This window comes from Artemia franciscana, chromosome 16, assembly GCF_032884065.1.
Source record: "Artemia franciscana chromosome 16, ASM3288406v1, whole genome shotgun sequence".
Taxonomy (NCBI): domain Eukaryota; kingdom Metazoa; phylum Arthropoda; class Branchiopoda; order Anostraca; family Artemiidae; genus Artemia; species Artemia franciscana.
Window position 1 is genome coordinate 18,390,325 of NC_088878.1, and position 18,639 is coordinate 18,408,963.

General features: G+C 36.9%; 1 protein-coding gene across 2 annotated transcripts in view; it reads left to right on the forward strand.

The window, feature by feature from the left end:
• Positions 1-18,639, forward strand: part of LOC136037167 (uncharacterized) — a 71,182-nt gene that overhangs the window by 35,476 nt on the left and 17,067 nt on the right. For both annotated transcript variants that reach the window (XM_065719710.1, XM_065719711.1), the window contains exons 6-7: positions 3,843-3,940; positions 15,472-15,812. In XM_065719710.1, coding sequence (XP_065575782.1) covers positions 3,843-3,940; positions 15,472-15,812 — 439 coding nt within the window. The remainder of the gene's footprint in view (positions 1-3,842; positions 3,941-15,471; positions 15,813-18,639) is intronic.

Sequence of the window (18,639 nt, forward strand, 5' to 3'; positions counted from 1 at the left end):
TTCAAGCTGTTTTTGATCCTCACTTATGTGAAGAACAGCATGGATTCCGGGCGAAACGATCTTTTGTCGACCTTATTTTTACTTTACACACCATGTTGGAGGAAGGTCTCCACACTTTATTGCTAGTCGACGAAAAGTAGAGAAAGTAAACTAATTCATTTCTGTTTTACTCTCTTAATTTATAGTGTTACCTGTAATTAAAGTATCTTTTTTATAGGTCGAAAAGCGGTGTTGTCAAAAAAATTATTTTTAATAATAGTTGTTCGCAAAGGTTACTAGGAGAAATGTACTTGTAGTGGTAGTTTTTGTCAGCGTAGCTATGAATTTTTTTTTTTACTTCTGTATTTTAATCTTAATATTGGTCTTGCAATCAACTCCCCAGAGAAACTGTCGATATCAACTTTAATAAGAACCAAATTCTGTTTGTGAAATAAATACATTTCCAAGGATTTATTATTTAAATGAAGTTTGACGTGTCTAACATTGGGTGTGTTATGAGGCACACATATTTGAGTATCAGATAAATTATCTTTACGTAAATTTGATAATTACCTATTTTGTAGTTCTTAAAATTTTTTGGGTAACAATAATTTTTTTCTCTTATAGTTCTGCTTTAAAATTTAAACTTGATTATCTAATTTTATCATTTTGAATTTTGCAATAATTGTCATACCACTGCAGGTTATTTTGATAATAATGTTTGAGATTTAAGAGTGCATTATTAAAGTTAGGGAATTTGGTGATAAACGGGCTGATTCATTATCCCTTTTTTATTTAGTTTCGTCTTCTTAGGCCCACGAAGAATACCAGTATTTTCGTGCAAGTTTCGGCATTTTGGCTGATCTAATATCTGCTGTTATGAATTTTAAATTTGACTTTCTTTTCTTTGATGAATTAAAAAAAAATCCCAAAAAGAAGTTATTAAATGGTGTTATTCAATAACTAAATTAATATAATTTAATCTAATTTAATAGTCATATTAAACTAAGGACCAGGGGAAATAAATTCCTATTATAATTCAAACTCAAAACTAACAGAAATTACGATTAGATAATAAACATAATCCATAACGAATAGAAATTAGATACACTATCACAGCAAAACAACATACAACAGGTACAAAATAAATGAATAAATAAATCGTAAAACGATTAAAACTTGAACTGAATGTTCAGGTCAAACTAAAACCAACAAAAATTACTGCAAATGAGAGTGTGGCTACTGCCCCCTCCCCTAACTGTATAAGCTCATAGCTTTCTCTGTCATTTGCGTTTTATTGAAAACTATGTGTCTTTAACAGTCATTTGAAAGAAATAGTGAAATTGAACTGAATATTTGATATACAATGACAGTAATTACCTAAAGCTCAGCAATTCAAGATTTTATTTTACTGCTATTTTTATTTTCATTGAAGTGTGATAAGTACAAAAATAAATATATTTAATATAATTTTCAACATAATCGTTATAATTTTTTCAGTAAAGCACAAGTGACACAGTAGGCTATATACTTACAGTTAGATGAGGGGAAGGTAGGTAAACTCTTTATAGTGCTTTTTGTTCATTTTGAGTGTGATTTGAATATTCCATTTAAGTTTTACTTTTAAGATGTATTTATTCGTTTTAGTACCTGTTATATGTATGCTTGTTATGACGTCTGTTTAATTTCTGCAGTTTTGAGTCTCATTTATTCTTTAATAGTGATTTCTGGTCATTTTTTGTTTGAGTTATTATAGGAATTTGTTTTTACTATCATTAAGTTTAATATGGCTCTTTACTTTTCTTTGAAAACTTCTCCGTCAGAGAGTTTTTTGTGTAATTTCTTTTTGTTTTTGATTGCCTAAGTTTAAAGTTTTCCCATTTAAAAATATATATTTTTTTCAGCTTCAAAGTTTAATCATCAAAGTGTTTTCTTTTCCAACATTAATCCCATGTATTTTCCCCGAAAGTAATCGCAAATAGATGTAGTAGTTGCCGGCAGTCGTGGTCACAGTTGCAAGTTGTAGTTGGAAGTAGTCATAGTTGCAGCTACGACAACTCTTTTGCAGTCGCAATAATTGTGACGTAGACCACATTGCCTTTCCATCATAATACAAACAACAAGGTATTTTTTCTTAACAGTTAAATGTTTACCCTAAATGAATATATCCACCCTAGGACAGCGGTGCCTTCTTTCACATCACTTGATGTATCATTCCTGGTTGAGCTTCCCTGAAGTAAGGACGCTTTGACTGTTTTAAAAAGATTTCAGTTTTAATGGTCGTATTTTAATGGGAGTTTCTTTTATATTTATTTATTTATCTTGCTGAGGGCGGTCCTTGGAAATAGGGTCGAATTATTCATTTAGGGTAAAGTTCCACTGTCTTAAGAAAAAATTTCCTGTTTTTTCTACTTGTTGTTTGTATTTACACAATAATAGCATTAGTAGTAGCTGCTTTGAAAGTTTCAAGTTAATACACCTTTCTGTTGCTAAGATTTTGAAGATGTGCCTTTTTGATAACTTGGATACATATTAATTTGATTTAGCTCAACAAACACCTCAGCATTTACTGAAGTTTTGGCTCAATACCCTTAGCCCTTTTGGACACATCCATTATCAAACATTCCCGTTTCCGTCATGACAAATTCTGCATGTAAAGAATGGACAGATCACATAATTTACATTCCTTGACCTGAGGGCTGCGGGGCCTGATCCCCAGTGACTTAGCTATTAGATGTTGAAATTGTTTTGGATTGTGGCTTTTCAAGATCTCCATCAGTGTCAAGGAGGGAATCTAAAAGGATAAATGGGGGGAGGGGCCGCCACCCTTTGTCTTTTTTCAACATGGCTCCAATGTTTCTACTTAACCCCCCCCTTAACCGTTCCTTCAAAAATTCTGTTTTGTCCTTCCTCTCACATTCCCTCCTGTTTAAGTGCATTTTGATTTTGTTTGACATCCCTTTCGACATTTTATAAAAGTCACTAGCCTTCTTGGAATATTCTTAGCCTTTTTGGAGACTCGGATCAAACATGCCCACATTTGCCCTATAATCAACCTTGTATATAAACAGTGGGCAACTTATATAAATTGCAACACTTGTTCCAGATGATGTGGGGGTTAAGTCGTCCTGAAGGTATAGTTGTTAGACTTAATTGACTATATTGAACAAGATGGCTAATCCCAAATTTTGATTTGATATCTTTGGAGGAAGGGCAGCTAAAAAGGGAATGGAAGAGGGGGTGGTTGTCCTCCAGCCACTTTTTGACATCTTCCTCAGCATGCTCTTAAACTTTAAACTTATTTTCCTCAGCCATTTTGTGGTGTTGCAGATACTCCTATTTGATGAATAGGATGCACAAAATATCTTTAAAAGTTGTTAAAACATATCCTTCAACATTTTAGCTGACATTTTAGAATTTTAGGTGTTACATTGCAAGAATAAGGGTCTCTAGTCTAGTTTCTAGTAAGGCTAATGAGTTGGGAGTAGTTCTTGAGCCTATGTTATAATCTTATTTTAAGTCTACTCCAGGTGGGGCTATGTTATTTGTTATAGGTGATTTCCATCGTTACAAGATGAGGCTCCCATCTCGATGAGGTTTACTATCATTTCCCATAATATTCTTAGCCCCATAAGAGTAATCCGTGTCATTATAAATAGCATTGCAAGAATTGTAGATATTAACCAAATTATAGTTTGCTGCATTAACATAGTAAAAAGAATAAAATAAATAGGCTATAAGATCAAAATTTCTGAGAAATCGTAAAAATCTCCCTTTTTTGGTTGAAAAGGTCTCTCCCGAGTAATGGCTGGCCCAGCTTAGATTGTTTTTAGTGACATCTAGTTATTTGTGTTATCTTCCAGGATCATGAATGTCCCTAATAGAAAATTACTAAGAAAGTCAAAGCAGTCATTGATTCCTTCAAGACCTAACACGTTCAGTTTCAAAGAAAGACTCGGCCGTAAGTTTTTTGTCTTTTTTGTTTGTGTTCCTGTTTCTCTTCACCTACACGTTCAAGTTCAGTCAATTATCTATTTTTGGCTCTTGAGATACCGTTTAGACAGCTATATTCCACATCAAAACGTTCTGGAAGCTGGGACGAAATGCCCTTAGTAAGGTTTCTGTGCCCTAGGGTATTAGGACATACTCATCGTTTGGAATTAGTTTAAATTTAACAAATATTTTCTCTTCAAATCCTGCCAAGCCAATCATATCCATTTGGTTTCTTAGTCCTTAAACAATGTAAATGATTTTAAGTATTTTAAAGTTTTTGAAAACTAATAATTGAAGACATTTTGGTTTTATTCGTAACGCCTTCTAGAACCGTTTCATAATTGCTTTTAATGAGTTTTCAAGTTGATTTTTTAAGTTGTTTCTGATTAATTATTTGTAACCTTCCAAAAGAAAAAATTTTCAACTAAATGGTTAAGGCTGTTTTAAACTTAAGATTAGCAGAAATATATTCCTTTATAATAATTCAAACTCGAAACGACCGGAAATTACTATTAAAAAATAAATGTGAGCCAAAACGGACAGGAATGAAATTAACAATCGTAGCAATCAAACATACAACAGGTACTAACATAAATGAATAGATAAATTTCAAGACGAGTAAAACTTCATTTGAATATGCAAATCAAGCTTAAAACCAACAAAAATTACTTCAAACATGTTTCGCTACTGCCCCTTTCCGAATTGTCAAATCCTTTCGTTTTGTTCTTAATCTTGACATGATGAGCTATTAGCAAGTCATCATTATATGTCAAATATTCATTTTAATCTTATTAGTTCTTTCCATGCCTGCTCAAAACACATTTAGTTTTCCATAGAAACAAGAGTTTAGCTAGCCCAAACTCATTAAGAAACGAATTATATAAGAAAGTAAGTAAGTAAGTAAGACGGCACTAGACCCTTAAGGTCCAAACCGGCGGTGCTGATCTCCGTTTCACGGCCCTTCAGCCAGAAAGTGCAATGGGGGGCTGGGGGCCAACCATCCTGTGCTTTCACACACCCTTCCTGCTTACCTTCCCCAGATTTCTCCAGGTACCCATTTAGAGCTGGGTCGACTCTGGCTGAGCTTATAGAGTCACACCACTGACCCCCGTCCCAAATCCCAAACTAAATAACTGGTCACAACTGGGATTGAACCCGTGTCCCTTGGACACAGAATTCCCACGCCAGCGCACCAACCACTCAGCCAGGACCGCCTTTAACGAATTATATAGGAAAACGGATTATATTGCAAATGTTATTATTTATACTTAATACAGCATTGGAAAACTAATAATTATAGTGCAATAAAGTCTGAAACTGTGAAGCTTTCAGTAATTAATATTATTATTTATCAAATATTTTAGTTTAATTTTATTAGTTTTTTTTTCCAACACCGTTTAAGAAACAGTTTTCAGTGAAGCGCCAATGACGCAGTAGGCCTTATACTTTTACAATTAGGGAAGGGGGCTTAGACAAACTCTTTTTTGTACTGATTTTTGTTCCTTTTGACTTTGATTTTCATATTTAATTAAAATTTTACTCGTTTAAGATTTACTCCTTCATTCATGTTAGCACCTGTAGTATGTTTGCAATGGTTGTTTATTTCATTTCTGCTTTTTTTCTTGTATTCTTTAAAAGCATTTCTAGTTGTTCTGAGTTTGAATTACTATAAGAATTTACTTCTGCTGATTGTAAGTTCATTACAGCCGTTACTTTTCTTTAAAAAAATTAAAATAAGATTATTTTCATTTTTGATTACCAAAGTTTCAAGTCTTTCACCATCCCCCATTTCATATTTTTTCAACATCAAGTATCAAAGTATTACTATCCACGTATTAGTGTCCAAGTAACAAAGTATCAAAGAAAAGAGAGTATCAAAGTAAAAAAAAGGATCATGGTTACTAAAGTATCAAAGCAAACAAAGTATAAGAGCAACAATAAGCAACCTCCAATCCATTGGCCTGTTAATCAAAGTTGACCCGTTATAAGTCAACTAAATAAAACAATGTAACAATAAGTGACTTGCCCTGGCTGTAAAAGCTCGCAGCCCTTGCCTTGGGGGGGCGGATGGGTGGTAGGATTAAACTCCGGAAGCATAGTTATTTGGGTTTTGGACTATTTTTGTAAGATGGGTATCACAAACTTTTGACCATATGCTTTTGAAGAAAAGGGGATTGGAAGAAGGGGGGGGGGTGTTGGTTTCCCTTTTATCATTTTTGAATCTTAAAAAACTAACTAGATCTTTCAAATACCAATTGATTGATACTCCTCCAAAATCAATGCGACCACCTCTTCCAAAAAAGTCATCTAAAAAATGGGCAACTTTTTGAAGTTCTAGCCCCTGCCCTGTGAGCTCAGAGGGTTCCTCAATCCTAAATTTAATAGTTTTTGACTTTTGGACCATTCTAAACAAAATTGCTATTCTACTATTTTGATAGGGTGCATTTTGGGAAAAAGGGCTCGGAGGGTGTAAGATAAGATAATAAATATTTGCGAAAGGCTATCACAAGCTCTTAGAGCCGAATTCACTTTATATGTCGCGTTAAAGTAAAGATAACAAAATTTCAAATTAGTACATTGAGTCAGCTTAACATACTCAACACGTTATATTAAGTCAAATAGTCAGCACGTCAAAATCAAAACAGTTTAAATTAAAAAGGCAAAATCATCAAAGATAAAGGGCGAATCAGAAGGCTTGACAATTGCTGAAGGGGTTAAATTACAAAAACATTACAAATAAACAAAAATAAAAACGACAATAGATGAGAAGGGAAACTTTTTGTGGCGATACACCGTCAACAGGAAGAAAGACGAAGGATGATTTTGGTAAGGACACAGTCACGAGTTATTATTAGTGTGCTCCAGAATAAAGGGTATAAAACTTTTACGAAACCTGTCTGTAACAGCATGGATCGAACAATGAGTTGAGATTGCTAAGGAGGCTGACCGTGGGAGTTGGGTCTAATGGGATTGTGAGTTTTAGGGATTAAGTTCTCAGTACGGGGATTAAAAATGACTGATTCAGCGAAACGTAAGCAAATTTTTTCCTCCTTTCATTTAAGGTGGTAATACGTGCAGCTCTAAGGAGGAAGGAGTATGGGATTTGGCCCTCTTTGTAAATGGTCCTGGGCGCACGCTTTTGGACCGACTCAATTTTGTCTCTAAGTTCACGTGAAAATTGAGAATGCCAAACTAGGCATGCATATTCCAATAGCGGCCTGATAAAGGATAAGTAAACACGGCGAGAATGTATCTTAGGACAAATATATTTGTTTAGCGGCTTAAACATGGATAGTGATACATTTGTTTGTTTAACAATGTTGGAAAGATACACCTTAAGATCATAAGAAATTGTGACATCAAGGAGTTTAACATGTTTCACTAGCATTTTGGGTGGGATCTGGTCATAGAAAACGGGAGTAGATTTCAAGAAGTTGGTCGTCATTATATGTGAAATAGTGGAATTTACTGTCATATTTAGATTCTTAGATTTATCCGAACATTGGGTTAGGATTTCAACGGGGTCACTTTTAATATTCCTATGACATACTTCAAGGATCGACGAGTCATCCACATGTTTCTATCTTTGGGGGAATTCCTTGCCAATATCGTTAGTCATGACAGTACTGGTTACTCTATTAAACGCATTCGACTGTTACAAAAGGGAACTAAGCTTTTCATATCTAATCGAATAAACCCCCTCCAAAGTTTACATGACATCCGTCTCCATGAAACCCTTATATGTTAACAATTGACAACTGACATTCATAGCCTTTGCCTTGAGGACTAGGGGCTTATCGTACCTGCAACCATAGTTTTTGACGATTGGACTATTTTGAACACAATAGCTATATCAAGATTTTGGTTCGAAGAATTTTGGGAATAAGGGCTTATGGGGGAGGGGAGGGGGGTTCGGTCACTCTTGACCTTAAAAAGGGAACTGAAATTTATGGTTTCATAGGTATCTTCTGTGTTAACATTATATAGCACTAACATTATATAGAACCTTATATGAAAGCTTGCATAATTTACAGATTTTGTCCCTGGGCTCGGTGGGGTTTTTGTCCACCCCGGAGGCATTGTTATGTAGTCTTTGTACTATTTTGAATAATTTTGGTATTGCAATTTCATACACAATTTTGATTGCAATTTTGGTATTGCGGATGATTTAAGAGGGATTTAAGGGGGGGGGTCTTGTCAAGTCCAAAGCCATTGTTATATGTTCTCTAGTCCGCGTTGGAGAAAATTGCCATCTCTAATTTTATTTGGATGCATTTTGGGAAACGAGGGGAAAGGGGGGGGGGGGGTAGTTCTCCACCAATGTCCTCCTTGTCTGACGTGAAGGTTAAATTTCTAAATTTGACTTATATGTAGTAGTGCAATTTCTGATGCAAAATTCAAATTCGACAACTGTGTTGTATAAGAAATCACGATTAAATTATGTTGTTATATTCTATCCAAATATGTTTGACTTTTAAAAAGAGAACTAGAACTTTCAATTTGTATCAATCTAGCCTCCTTCAAAGTTTATACGACAATTCCTTCCATAAAAACCATATATGCCCCTGGGACATAACTTTCAATACTCGCCTCCTTCCTCTTAAAGGTTGCGTCAACCCCAGAGATTCTCTTATTTTATATTTGGGCTATTTTTGACAAAATTGATATCTAAATTTTGATAGGATGCATTGGGGAAAAGAGGGCGTGGGGGGAGACTTGTTGCCTCTGATCACCTTTGACTCTTGAAAAAGGGCATTAGTAATCGAGTGGGTTCCTGCGAAGCTTATGCAATCATACATTCTATATGAAGTGCTTCGGAAGAAAACCCAAATAACATTGAAGTCTTTCTTGCAGACAATGCTATAGCGATGCCTTGGATATCACTGGTAGTCTTACATTCTTGTTTAATTTCTATTTAAATTTGGTTTAAATAAAGCTGCTGGTACTATTTTACCCAATATCAGGGAAATTTCCAGATATTGGTAAACCCTCCTCATCTCGTCTCTTTTTGCGTCATAAAAATATATATATAAAGTAATTTGTTACTGCACAAAACAATTTTTCAGTAAGTTCATTTTCTGTATGGAAGTCATTCTCCAAATTGAGAATGAAGAAAGATTAGATGAGTTTCTACGCCCCCCTTCAACTACTCTTCTTATTTGAAGTTCAATGAGAATTGGCAAACTTTGGCAGGATTTTAAACTTGATTTTTTTGGCTCTTGACACGTTCTCTCTCTCACACATAAATGAAGCTCTACTTGCCCTCCTCCAAAATTGCTTATCCGTAAATACACATTACTTCGCTTCATTTTTATCTTGCTGTAAATATATCAACCTTGTTTGATTAGTATTTAAAATAATTGGTTATATTAGCTATTTAACGAACTTCTTGCATCTTCAGAACTGAGTGTGCCGCCACATGGTATTTCTTGCGCTGAAACTAGGATTACGAATGCTCTATTTATCGATAATTTTGAATCCATTGGTTTTCTTAGAATTTTTATTTCCTTGTTTTTTTTTTATTTTTGACCAATAGTAATTGCATCAGAAAATAGTAAATTACACCCCTGTGTTATGGCAGTATCGTTTCTTCTAATGAAAATGGGCACAAGAAATCACAATCATTAATCCATTGAGTTGTCTCTTCTATAATAATTTAGAAACCTTGGTTTGGTACTGTCAATAATGATAAGATGAGAACTTGCATCCATGATCATCTCCAAGAAAATATGGGATTTTGTTGATAAGAGCGCAAACCTATGCGAAAGAGCTATCTGATATGCCGAATTTTACGTTATGTTTTTTTGGACCACTTCTGTTTTTTGTGGTATTTTGCCTCTTCGAAATTCGAGAGAAATGTCTGTTGGGTAATATTCAACTTATTGAATTCTATATTTTTTTTATTTACAATAAATAGTCGATTCGTTTGATGTATCAATTGTCATTTAAACTTTGTAAATTAATTTAAGTCTCCTTTACTATTAGGGACCTTGAGGTTCTCAAAATAATTGAGAACAGGAACTATCCTGAAAATCTTCAAGAAGAGAGATTCAGTAGAATCCGGCAACTACAGAAGCAACAATCTTCTCTCAATCCCGGAGAACCTATTTAAGTGTTGACCTTTATGCTAGGAAGACTCCAAACTGACTTTAATCCCCCCTTGCGTCAAGAGCAAAATAGATTCTGGCCAAAACTATCCTGTGCCGACCTTATTTTTATTCTGTACACGAAGCTGGAGGAATCTAGTGAATAGACAACGCTCGTACATAAGCTTTGTGGACTTCGAGCAAGCGATTTGATTCAATGGATTGTCAAATCCTGTGGAGAGTCTACGGTAGGTTATTCTCGAGAAGCTAATCCGTCTAATATTTGCTATGTACGAAGAGACGGAATGCCGTGTTAAAACCTCTAATGGTAAAACGCGCCGCTTCAAAAGGATGACTGGAGTCAAACAAGACTGTGTCCTGTCACCTTTCCTCTTCGTCCTAATTGTACACTTCATATTAAGACAGACAAATGGACATGAATCCGAAATACAAGAAAGCTTCTCCAAGACGTCGATTTTGCCGATGATGTTTGTCTCATAAAAGCCAACAAGCAAAGGTTTGAGGAATTATGAACAAACTTGCTAAGAAAGCTGAAAAGTTCGGATTTTACATCAACGCTCCAAAGACTAAAGTTATGTCATTTAGCAGTTAACCATGGAAATTTAAATGGGAGATAAGGACATCGAACCGTTGACAAACTTCAAATACTTAGGCAGCTCAGTAACTTCTATATATATATATATATATATTATATATATATATATATATATATATATATATATATATATATATATATATATATATATATATATATATATATATATATATATATATATATATATATATATATATATATATATTAGGGTGGAGCTTATTTTAAAAATTTTGGAAATATTATTTTCTTACCCCCCTAAGTTGTTCCATATCACCTGAAAACATTGTAGAAAAAGTTTGAGCCATTTATAATAATGTTTAGGGGTAGCTCAAGTACCTCAAAGATTAAGAAAAAAAAAAAAAAGAAGGGTTTCGATCAACTTGTATTTTGCTTTAAAAAAATATAAACAAAATTGTTTAGTTCCTATTTATGGTTGACCTGACAGAGTCTGCTTCCTGCTGTCGGGATAAACTCTGCGGTGTTCATTGACAACTTGCAGCAGAAATTGCAGCTGCGACTCATCTTGGGTTATAAAACCGCTGTACTCTTGAATGAGTGCCACTCCTCGCTCAGCGTGGTCATTGACGACTTTGAGTGACCTCACAGTTTCTGACGCTAGCTTGTAGTCGTGTCTATCTTCCCACAAGTCTGGATCAACTGTGAGAAATCCATCAGGAAGATCCATCATTTGAAAAAGTTTTGCTGACTTTGCTGTAACAAAATGTTCCAGGTTTTTATTCTTGGCTGAATCAAGATCAATGGTGATACGCTTGGTATGTTCCTGTTCCTGGTCGTCTTCACTCTGCATGGCACTCACCATCAGTCTCTTCGTCGACGAACTGACGCGACTGCCGAAGAAAGCCAAGCCAACGAGTTCGGGTGACAAATACCACAAGTGATCGGAAAACTTGTTTGATGTGGCCTTTGAGATTGCCAAATGGATGGACGAGTACTCGAGCAGCGACTTCAGCAGTAGTAGGTCACTGTACGGAGCACCTGAGGCTAAAGGTGCAGAGATCCAGGCTTTCAGGTACACACGTACTGCAAACACACACACGTCATGCAAACCTCTTTCTTCTGTGAGAGTCAGTCTAAACTGAGCCTTGAACATCCAGATCTTTAAACTGTATATCACTTTGCTCATCCATCTGGCATGGTGCATCGCTCCGGGTGACATGAATCGTACTCCTCTCGCAGGAGTAGCACCAAGAAAGATGAGCACAAGTTCCAGGAATTCCTTGTAATCATCCCTCGGCTGGCTCTGTTCAAGGTGCTTGTTAGCAAAATCGATGGTACTTTGTTTGATGTCATCCACTAGACGCGCCGCATCATCAGCTGCAATTCCTGTTTCATATTTATCTGTATCTATGAATCTCCAATAGTCCTGGAAGCGTTTGAAGAGTGGAACCTCAGGAGAAGATGTCGATCCCATGCACACTCGAAACGCAGCACCAATGACGAGCTCCATAATATGATGTCTACAAGCCAGTGACAAGAATTCCTTACCAAGCTTCTGCTCCAACAGAACACAAGCACCAGAGATCCTGCCAGTGTTTGAGCTTGTAGTATCGAAACACATGGCTCGGATGTAGCCGGGTATGCCCCAGTCTTCAATAGCTCCGAAGACAGCAGAAGCCTGAGCCTCGCCTGTTCCGGATGGAAGCTTGGCTACTGTGAGTAGCGGTAAAACTTCTTTTCCGGAAACCAAAACAGGCAGACGATCAACCTTCTCTTTTCCAATGAGGTCGGGGATCAGTTTGCCGTCCCAGTGGACAACGAGGGGAACATCACTCTGAAACTTGGCTCTGATGCTTGCAGAACTGTGAATTCGATGTTTTGCTCTGAGTCGGCGAACTGAATCTCTATTTAGAGCTAGTTGGTCAATAGTCATTCCTAAGCTTTTGGCAGTGTCTGCTATGACAAAAACAGCCTTGCGGTCTGATACTTTAGTACGATCAAGAGCTGCTGCTAGTTCAGGTGTAACTACAGCTTTTCGGCCCCTTTTTCTTTTTTGAGTTCTGCTTCCTCCAACAGCCCCCTCACTGTCAATGTATTCTGCTGCGCTGATCTCTGAACCAGATGTGGTAAGTTCGGCTGTGGAAGCCTCTATCTGTTGTATGTTCTCTGTTTGCTGTCGTCTTTTAAGTGTTTGCTGCTCTCTCAAGGACACCCTTTTCTCCTTGCAAGCTAGTGTTTCATCTACGCCAACCATTGACCCCCGTCTCCCTTTTTCTCGCTGGGCTAACAAGAAATCTTTGTCTTCTTGTATTGACATCGTGTTCAGGGCATCGGCGTGAGCGATGTCAAAAAGATCCTCGAGCCTAGATACGAAGGCCGCCTCTCTCGCCTGTTGAGTTGATGACTTTCGTGCTTTGTTCTTCTTGAGAAGACGCCATTCTTCAAATGCCTGCTCAAGCTTGGTTTGACAGTTTTGATGATCTCTCATTGGAATTCGAGCTTTCCGCCAAAACTTTGCTAGTTCGGTTACAGCAGCAGCCGACGAGTGCCTAATGGTCTCATTCAGTTCAAGGTGGAGATGAAGGAAGAACCCAAGAGCCATTCGCAATGAAGGCAGCTTGCTACCTCTTAATTCAGACACAGAGCTACCAATGAGATATAACTCCGTTCGAGATCTAGTTGCATTTGCTAACATTTTCAGTCTCAATTGGGTCTGAAATAAACAGAAAACAGAATTTATAATCATGAACTTAGGTAGGGTGAATTTTTTTTAGAAAAAAGAGCAAAAATTGTTCAACTCATTGCTTCTCCAACAAAAGAATAGGCTCAGTTACATTCAAATTCGTCAATCAACGCTCAGTAGTCATTAACGTTATAGAAATCTACTGTCTTGAGACAAGTTAATACACAATTAGCTTATTATTGTAAAAAAAAAACAACACTGATAACAAAACAGAACTGATACAATATCGCCTCGAGCAAAAAACTACACCAGACTGAGTCTTGGTGTCCGAGACTCTATTAAGCGCAACCGGTCAAAAGCAAACAAGTCTGAACACGTTCATCTCTGAAGGATGGAAATTTTGCATTGCCGGCTAAATTATGTCTGGTTCTGCTGCAAGTTGTCAATGAACACCGCAGAGCTTATCCCGATATCAGGAAACAGACTCTATCCGGTCAACCATAAATAGGAACTAAACAATTTTGTTTATGTGTTTTTAAGCAAAATACAAGTTGCTCGAAATCCTTCTTTTTTACTTTTTCCTTCTTTTTTACTTTTTTTTTGCTTTTAAGCAAAATACAAGTTGATCGAAACCCTTCTTTTTTTTTTTTTCTTAATCTTTGAGGTACTTGAGCTACCCCTAAACATTATTATAAATGGCTCAAACTTTTTCTACAATGTTTTCATGTGATATGGAACAACTTAGGGGGGTAAGAAAATAATATTTCCTAAATTTTTAAAATAAGCTATATATATAATTTTTAAAATAAGCTATATATATATATATATATATATATATATATATATATATATATATATATATATATATATATATATATATATATATATATGTATAATGTACGGTACCTTTATAGAAGGCACGGACCAAGGGGGGGGGGGGTTTGTCCCTGAGTGACCATAATAAAAACTGGGGCTCTCTCACTTGGGGCCGTAAACATAGGAAAAGGAGGAAGAAGGCCCCTCTTATTTACACTCATTGGGGTCCACCGGCGTGTGCACACGTCCCACGAGTTACAAACCTACTTCCAGTAATGGATTAAGTTGCATGGTGATGTAGAACACCATCGTGGGAGGATCTTCTATAGGAGGACAACTGTGGTAGGGCGTAAGATCCAGATCTATGGGCAACGACCCCTGCAAAGGGCTGCCTTGATCCTTTCGGAGTACCTACAAGACTGGGGACCTAGCGAACAACTCTATTTCCACTGGAGGAGTGGCACCCCTCGAGGAAAGTATAGCCTAGTAAACGACACAGCCTTCTCACAGGATTCTGATTAAGGGATAATTCTTCTGGACTTGGTATGTTTTGGTGGGTGTTTCCAGGCTGAACACTTTTTCCTAGCACATGTATCTACTATGAGTTACCACCCCTTAGAATAATATTTTTAGGCATGAATATATAATGATTCGGAGGTAAAATGCTTGAGACTTTCTGTGCAGGATTTCGACTTTGTTGATAAAGAGCATCACCAACTGCTGAAAACCATGCTGTGACCAAGAGGGGCCCAGGATTGCGCAACGCCTCCATTAATTTTGGAGGTCCCAGGGACATCTTACTGTCTGGTTTTAAGCCGGCTTAAGCGCTTTGGTGTACACTTGAGATGTGTTGGTCCCTGTTCTTTACTGGTATCTGGGACAATTGCTTTTCCTGAGGCAAAAATAATTTCGTTGCTTCACTTCGCGTCACTTACATATTTTATCCCAAAAGTAAGTCTCCTAACTAGTTTTTTCAAAATTGTGACCTATCTAGATTGTTTTTGTTTTCAGGCTAAAAAATTTCAGAATACTTATTTTCTAAAAAATTTTCCCTTTCTCGTGAAGGAAACTGTATAAATAATAAATGTACAATCTTGCTCATAAGATGTTAAGGATCTTTGTAAATTTTCTTTCTGAGGTATTTTCCAAATTAGTATATGCGTTTGTAACCACTCTTGCAGTGCGATTTTTTTGCTTCTCACTCATGCTACATTGGTATACTAGTTTCTTAGTCTTTTTGATGGCAGCAGGAGGGTTCATAGTTTTTGTAACCTTTCGTCAGTTTCTCGTTTCAAGTCTTATCTCTTGATTTTCTTATAACTACAATTTATCCTTTTCAGCAAAATCTTGTGATGATGAGCAACCAATGCTAGTTTCTAATGATGAATCTAAATATGATCAACCACCTCCTTTGATTCCGGCTGAAATGTGGCCCTCTTTTGACAGACCTGCTGTGTCAGTCCCCAATGAAATGCATTGGCCAAGACAGCCTCCTTCACTAATACCCCGTGAAACCTGGACAGAAATCCGCAGCCTTGGTTTAGCTTCACCGGAATTGAACAACCAGAAGCGCGTCAGTCAGGACCGTTTTCAATCAGCACCTGTATTGTGGGATAGTTCAGCACAAATAAAATTGGAAGTTGATTCAGAGGGCGGGGATGCATTGCACGATGTCGATCAGGTAAATATAATTGCTACTTTTTCTCTTGGGTTCCTTGCTGGATCTGAAATATTTTAGGTGTGGAGGTATGGGCTGGTTGGCTTTAAAATTTTGATGAACTTTGTTAGGGATGAATATTCGTAGAAATCCAAAAAAAACAACTACAAAATTTAACAGATTTAATTTCCACCTTAAGTTAAAGATAATCAGTGTGTTTTTTTTTTTTGGGGGGGGGAGAGTCTGTTTGGTTGATATTTAGGTGTGCATTTTTGTGAAAAAGATTTATGGAAGGCAGTTTCTAACCATTGCTATTTTTTTTCTACCAAATTTACCTATCCTATTATACCATCTAGTCCTATTTCTACCGACCGGGCATTAAAATTTCCTAGTTAGAAGACGATATTTCTACCTAGGACCCCGTCTATTTTCCTGTAGCTGTACGTGGAATTCATCTGATTCACCACTATCTCCATTAGTTGATTCTACTGGTTTACATATTACTATGACTCATATCCTGCACTTTATAGTCATTAAATGAGCAAGTAGCATCCTATTGTTAATGCCTTTCCAACCGTGACAGAATTTAACTGCTTTTTTCATCTTCAGACTTTTGTCTGAAACCTTTTTGTCTGCACCTAGATTGCACCTAGTGCAATCTTGGGCCCATCTTGATTGCACCATGGTTTTACCATTTTTCCGAATTTTCGAACATGTTGCTGTCTTACAGGGAAAAACAGAGGAAATTCTCTCCTACTCAATTGTGAGATCATGTCACTGTAAAAAGACGAATATAAGATAGTCGATTGAAAACGATCTTGCTATTTATGAACCTCACGGGGACAAAACCTCACGGGGACAACTCAAGTTTTAGCATTCGACGGAGCCAGCATCAAAATAAACGCAAGGCCTCCATCATTTACTGGTGGCGCCATGCTACAAGCAGAAAAAAAAAATGTTTTTCAAGTTAACCTCTTCCACTTTAACATCAAGTAGTTGTGATTTTTGAAGTGTCTGGCCTGCAGCTGAGTATTGGCTAGGTTCACGATGTATATCATGTTTTTATATATTTTCGGAACATTTAATGTCAAACCAAACAAATGCTCAATTATTACACACTGGAACAGCTCCAACCTTTTCTAACTAGCTTATCGTCGTCATTGCATTTGCCAAAGACTACTGATAACTACTACTAACAACTCACTAAGCCTGCCGAGGACAACATGACAGCACACGCTACTCCTTCATCCCAACTTTTTTAAATCTTCCTTCTTTATACCTTTAAGAGCTTCAAATATTTTCATACATCCTGTCATCACCCCTTTCAGGACGACACTTCTCGTTCGGGTGTAGATGCTTGGCCGAAAAGGACGATGTTTGGCAATATATAATATTGCCTACAAAAACGTTTTCAACTCTCTCTAATTATAGACTTAAAAAATTTGGATGGAACCACATTTTGATACTGTCGTAATCCGTATAAACACAAGTTTTATTTACTCTACGACACAACATATAAAAATTCACACTTCTGTTCCCTTGTAACGCCGGTAACGAACTAACTTTTCATTCAACTAACATTCATTCCTTCAAAGGAGTGCGATTCTCCACTCTGGTGGACATATGGCCGAAATATATAATAAGTTCGCAAATGAGCTTAGATAAAATCACCACATTTCTCTCCCCTTAGGTACATATAAATCGTTTGTAATTAGGTGTTTGTTTAAAGTTGTATGTGTTTTGCTATGGCCTGCAGGCCTTTTTGCAAATAAATCTTATCTTATCTTACGTAAGGTAACACTATTTTATTGTCACCACATATCCTGCAAACGCTTCTCTTCCTGGGCATGAACATGAACCCAACTTACTCTTGATTTGATGATAGAAGTAGGGCCAGAAGAAATATTTAAGTAAAACCTTCGCTGTTGCGTTACGGACTCGATGAGCCAACTTTGTGGGAGTTCGGGGCGAACAATGAGATTGCAGGATTAGCTGACCACGGTGGACCTACGGTACCAACGGTTGAAAATGAATCGAACCATCTTTCTTTTTGGTACGCCGATATAAAAGACCGTCCTTAAGCTCGAAATAGGTTCCTTTTACATCGGCATGATTAGTGACTTGTAAGTTGAAAAAATGGGTGAATTCGATGTACCATTCGATGTGGTGAATACCAGATTTAAGCCCCGAAGTCCAAACAGAAACGAAGGCTTCCGTCTGGCCTGGTAACCACAACTTACTGGAGAACACCAGGGGCTTGAAGATGGCTGTATGATCCCCAAACCCAGGATTCGCTTGACTTCTTCTTCAATCGCTTGTTGTCGGCTCACTGGTACCCAGTAGGGTTTCATACAAACAAAATGGGCATCACCTGTACTGATGTTTTTCCGGTATTTTTGGAGGACTTTCTAAGTCCCATTAGTATCTCAGAAAGTGCTTTCTGTCTCTTTTCCGTAATGTGAAATTATCAGTCTGGTCAAACGTAGGCATACTCGGAGCTGTATGAGCAAAGAGAAGGAAACCCTCAAAATTCCGAAGGAGATAGAAATGTAGAATAGTCCTGTTCCCTTCCGGGAACAGGACTTTGTATTTTACAGTCCTGAGTTTCCATTCAATTAACATTCATTTCTTCAATGGAGCGCAATTCACAACTCAGGCGTACATCTGGCTGAAATATATAATAAGTTCACAAATGAGTTTAGATAAAATCACCAGGTATAGAACCAATTGGGAAAGAAATATCTTACTATCTGGTAACGGTCAGTGAATAAGGTACCTGAAACCATCCGTAGTAAATACCCCGGGAACACATCTAGCAAATCTTACCGGTTCTTCCTAAGTCATTATTGCA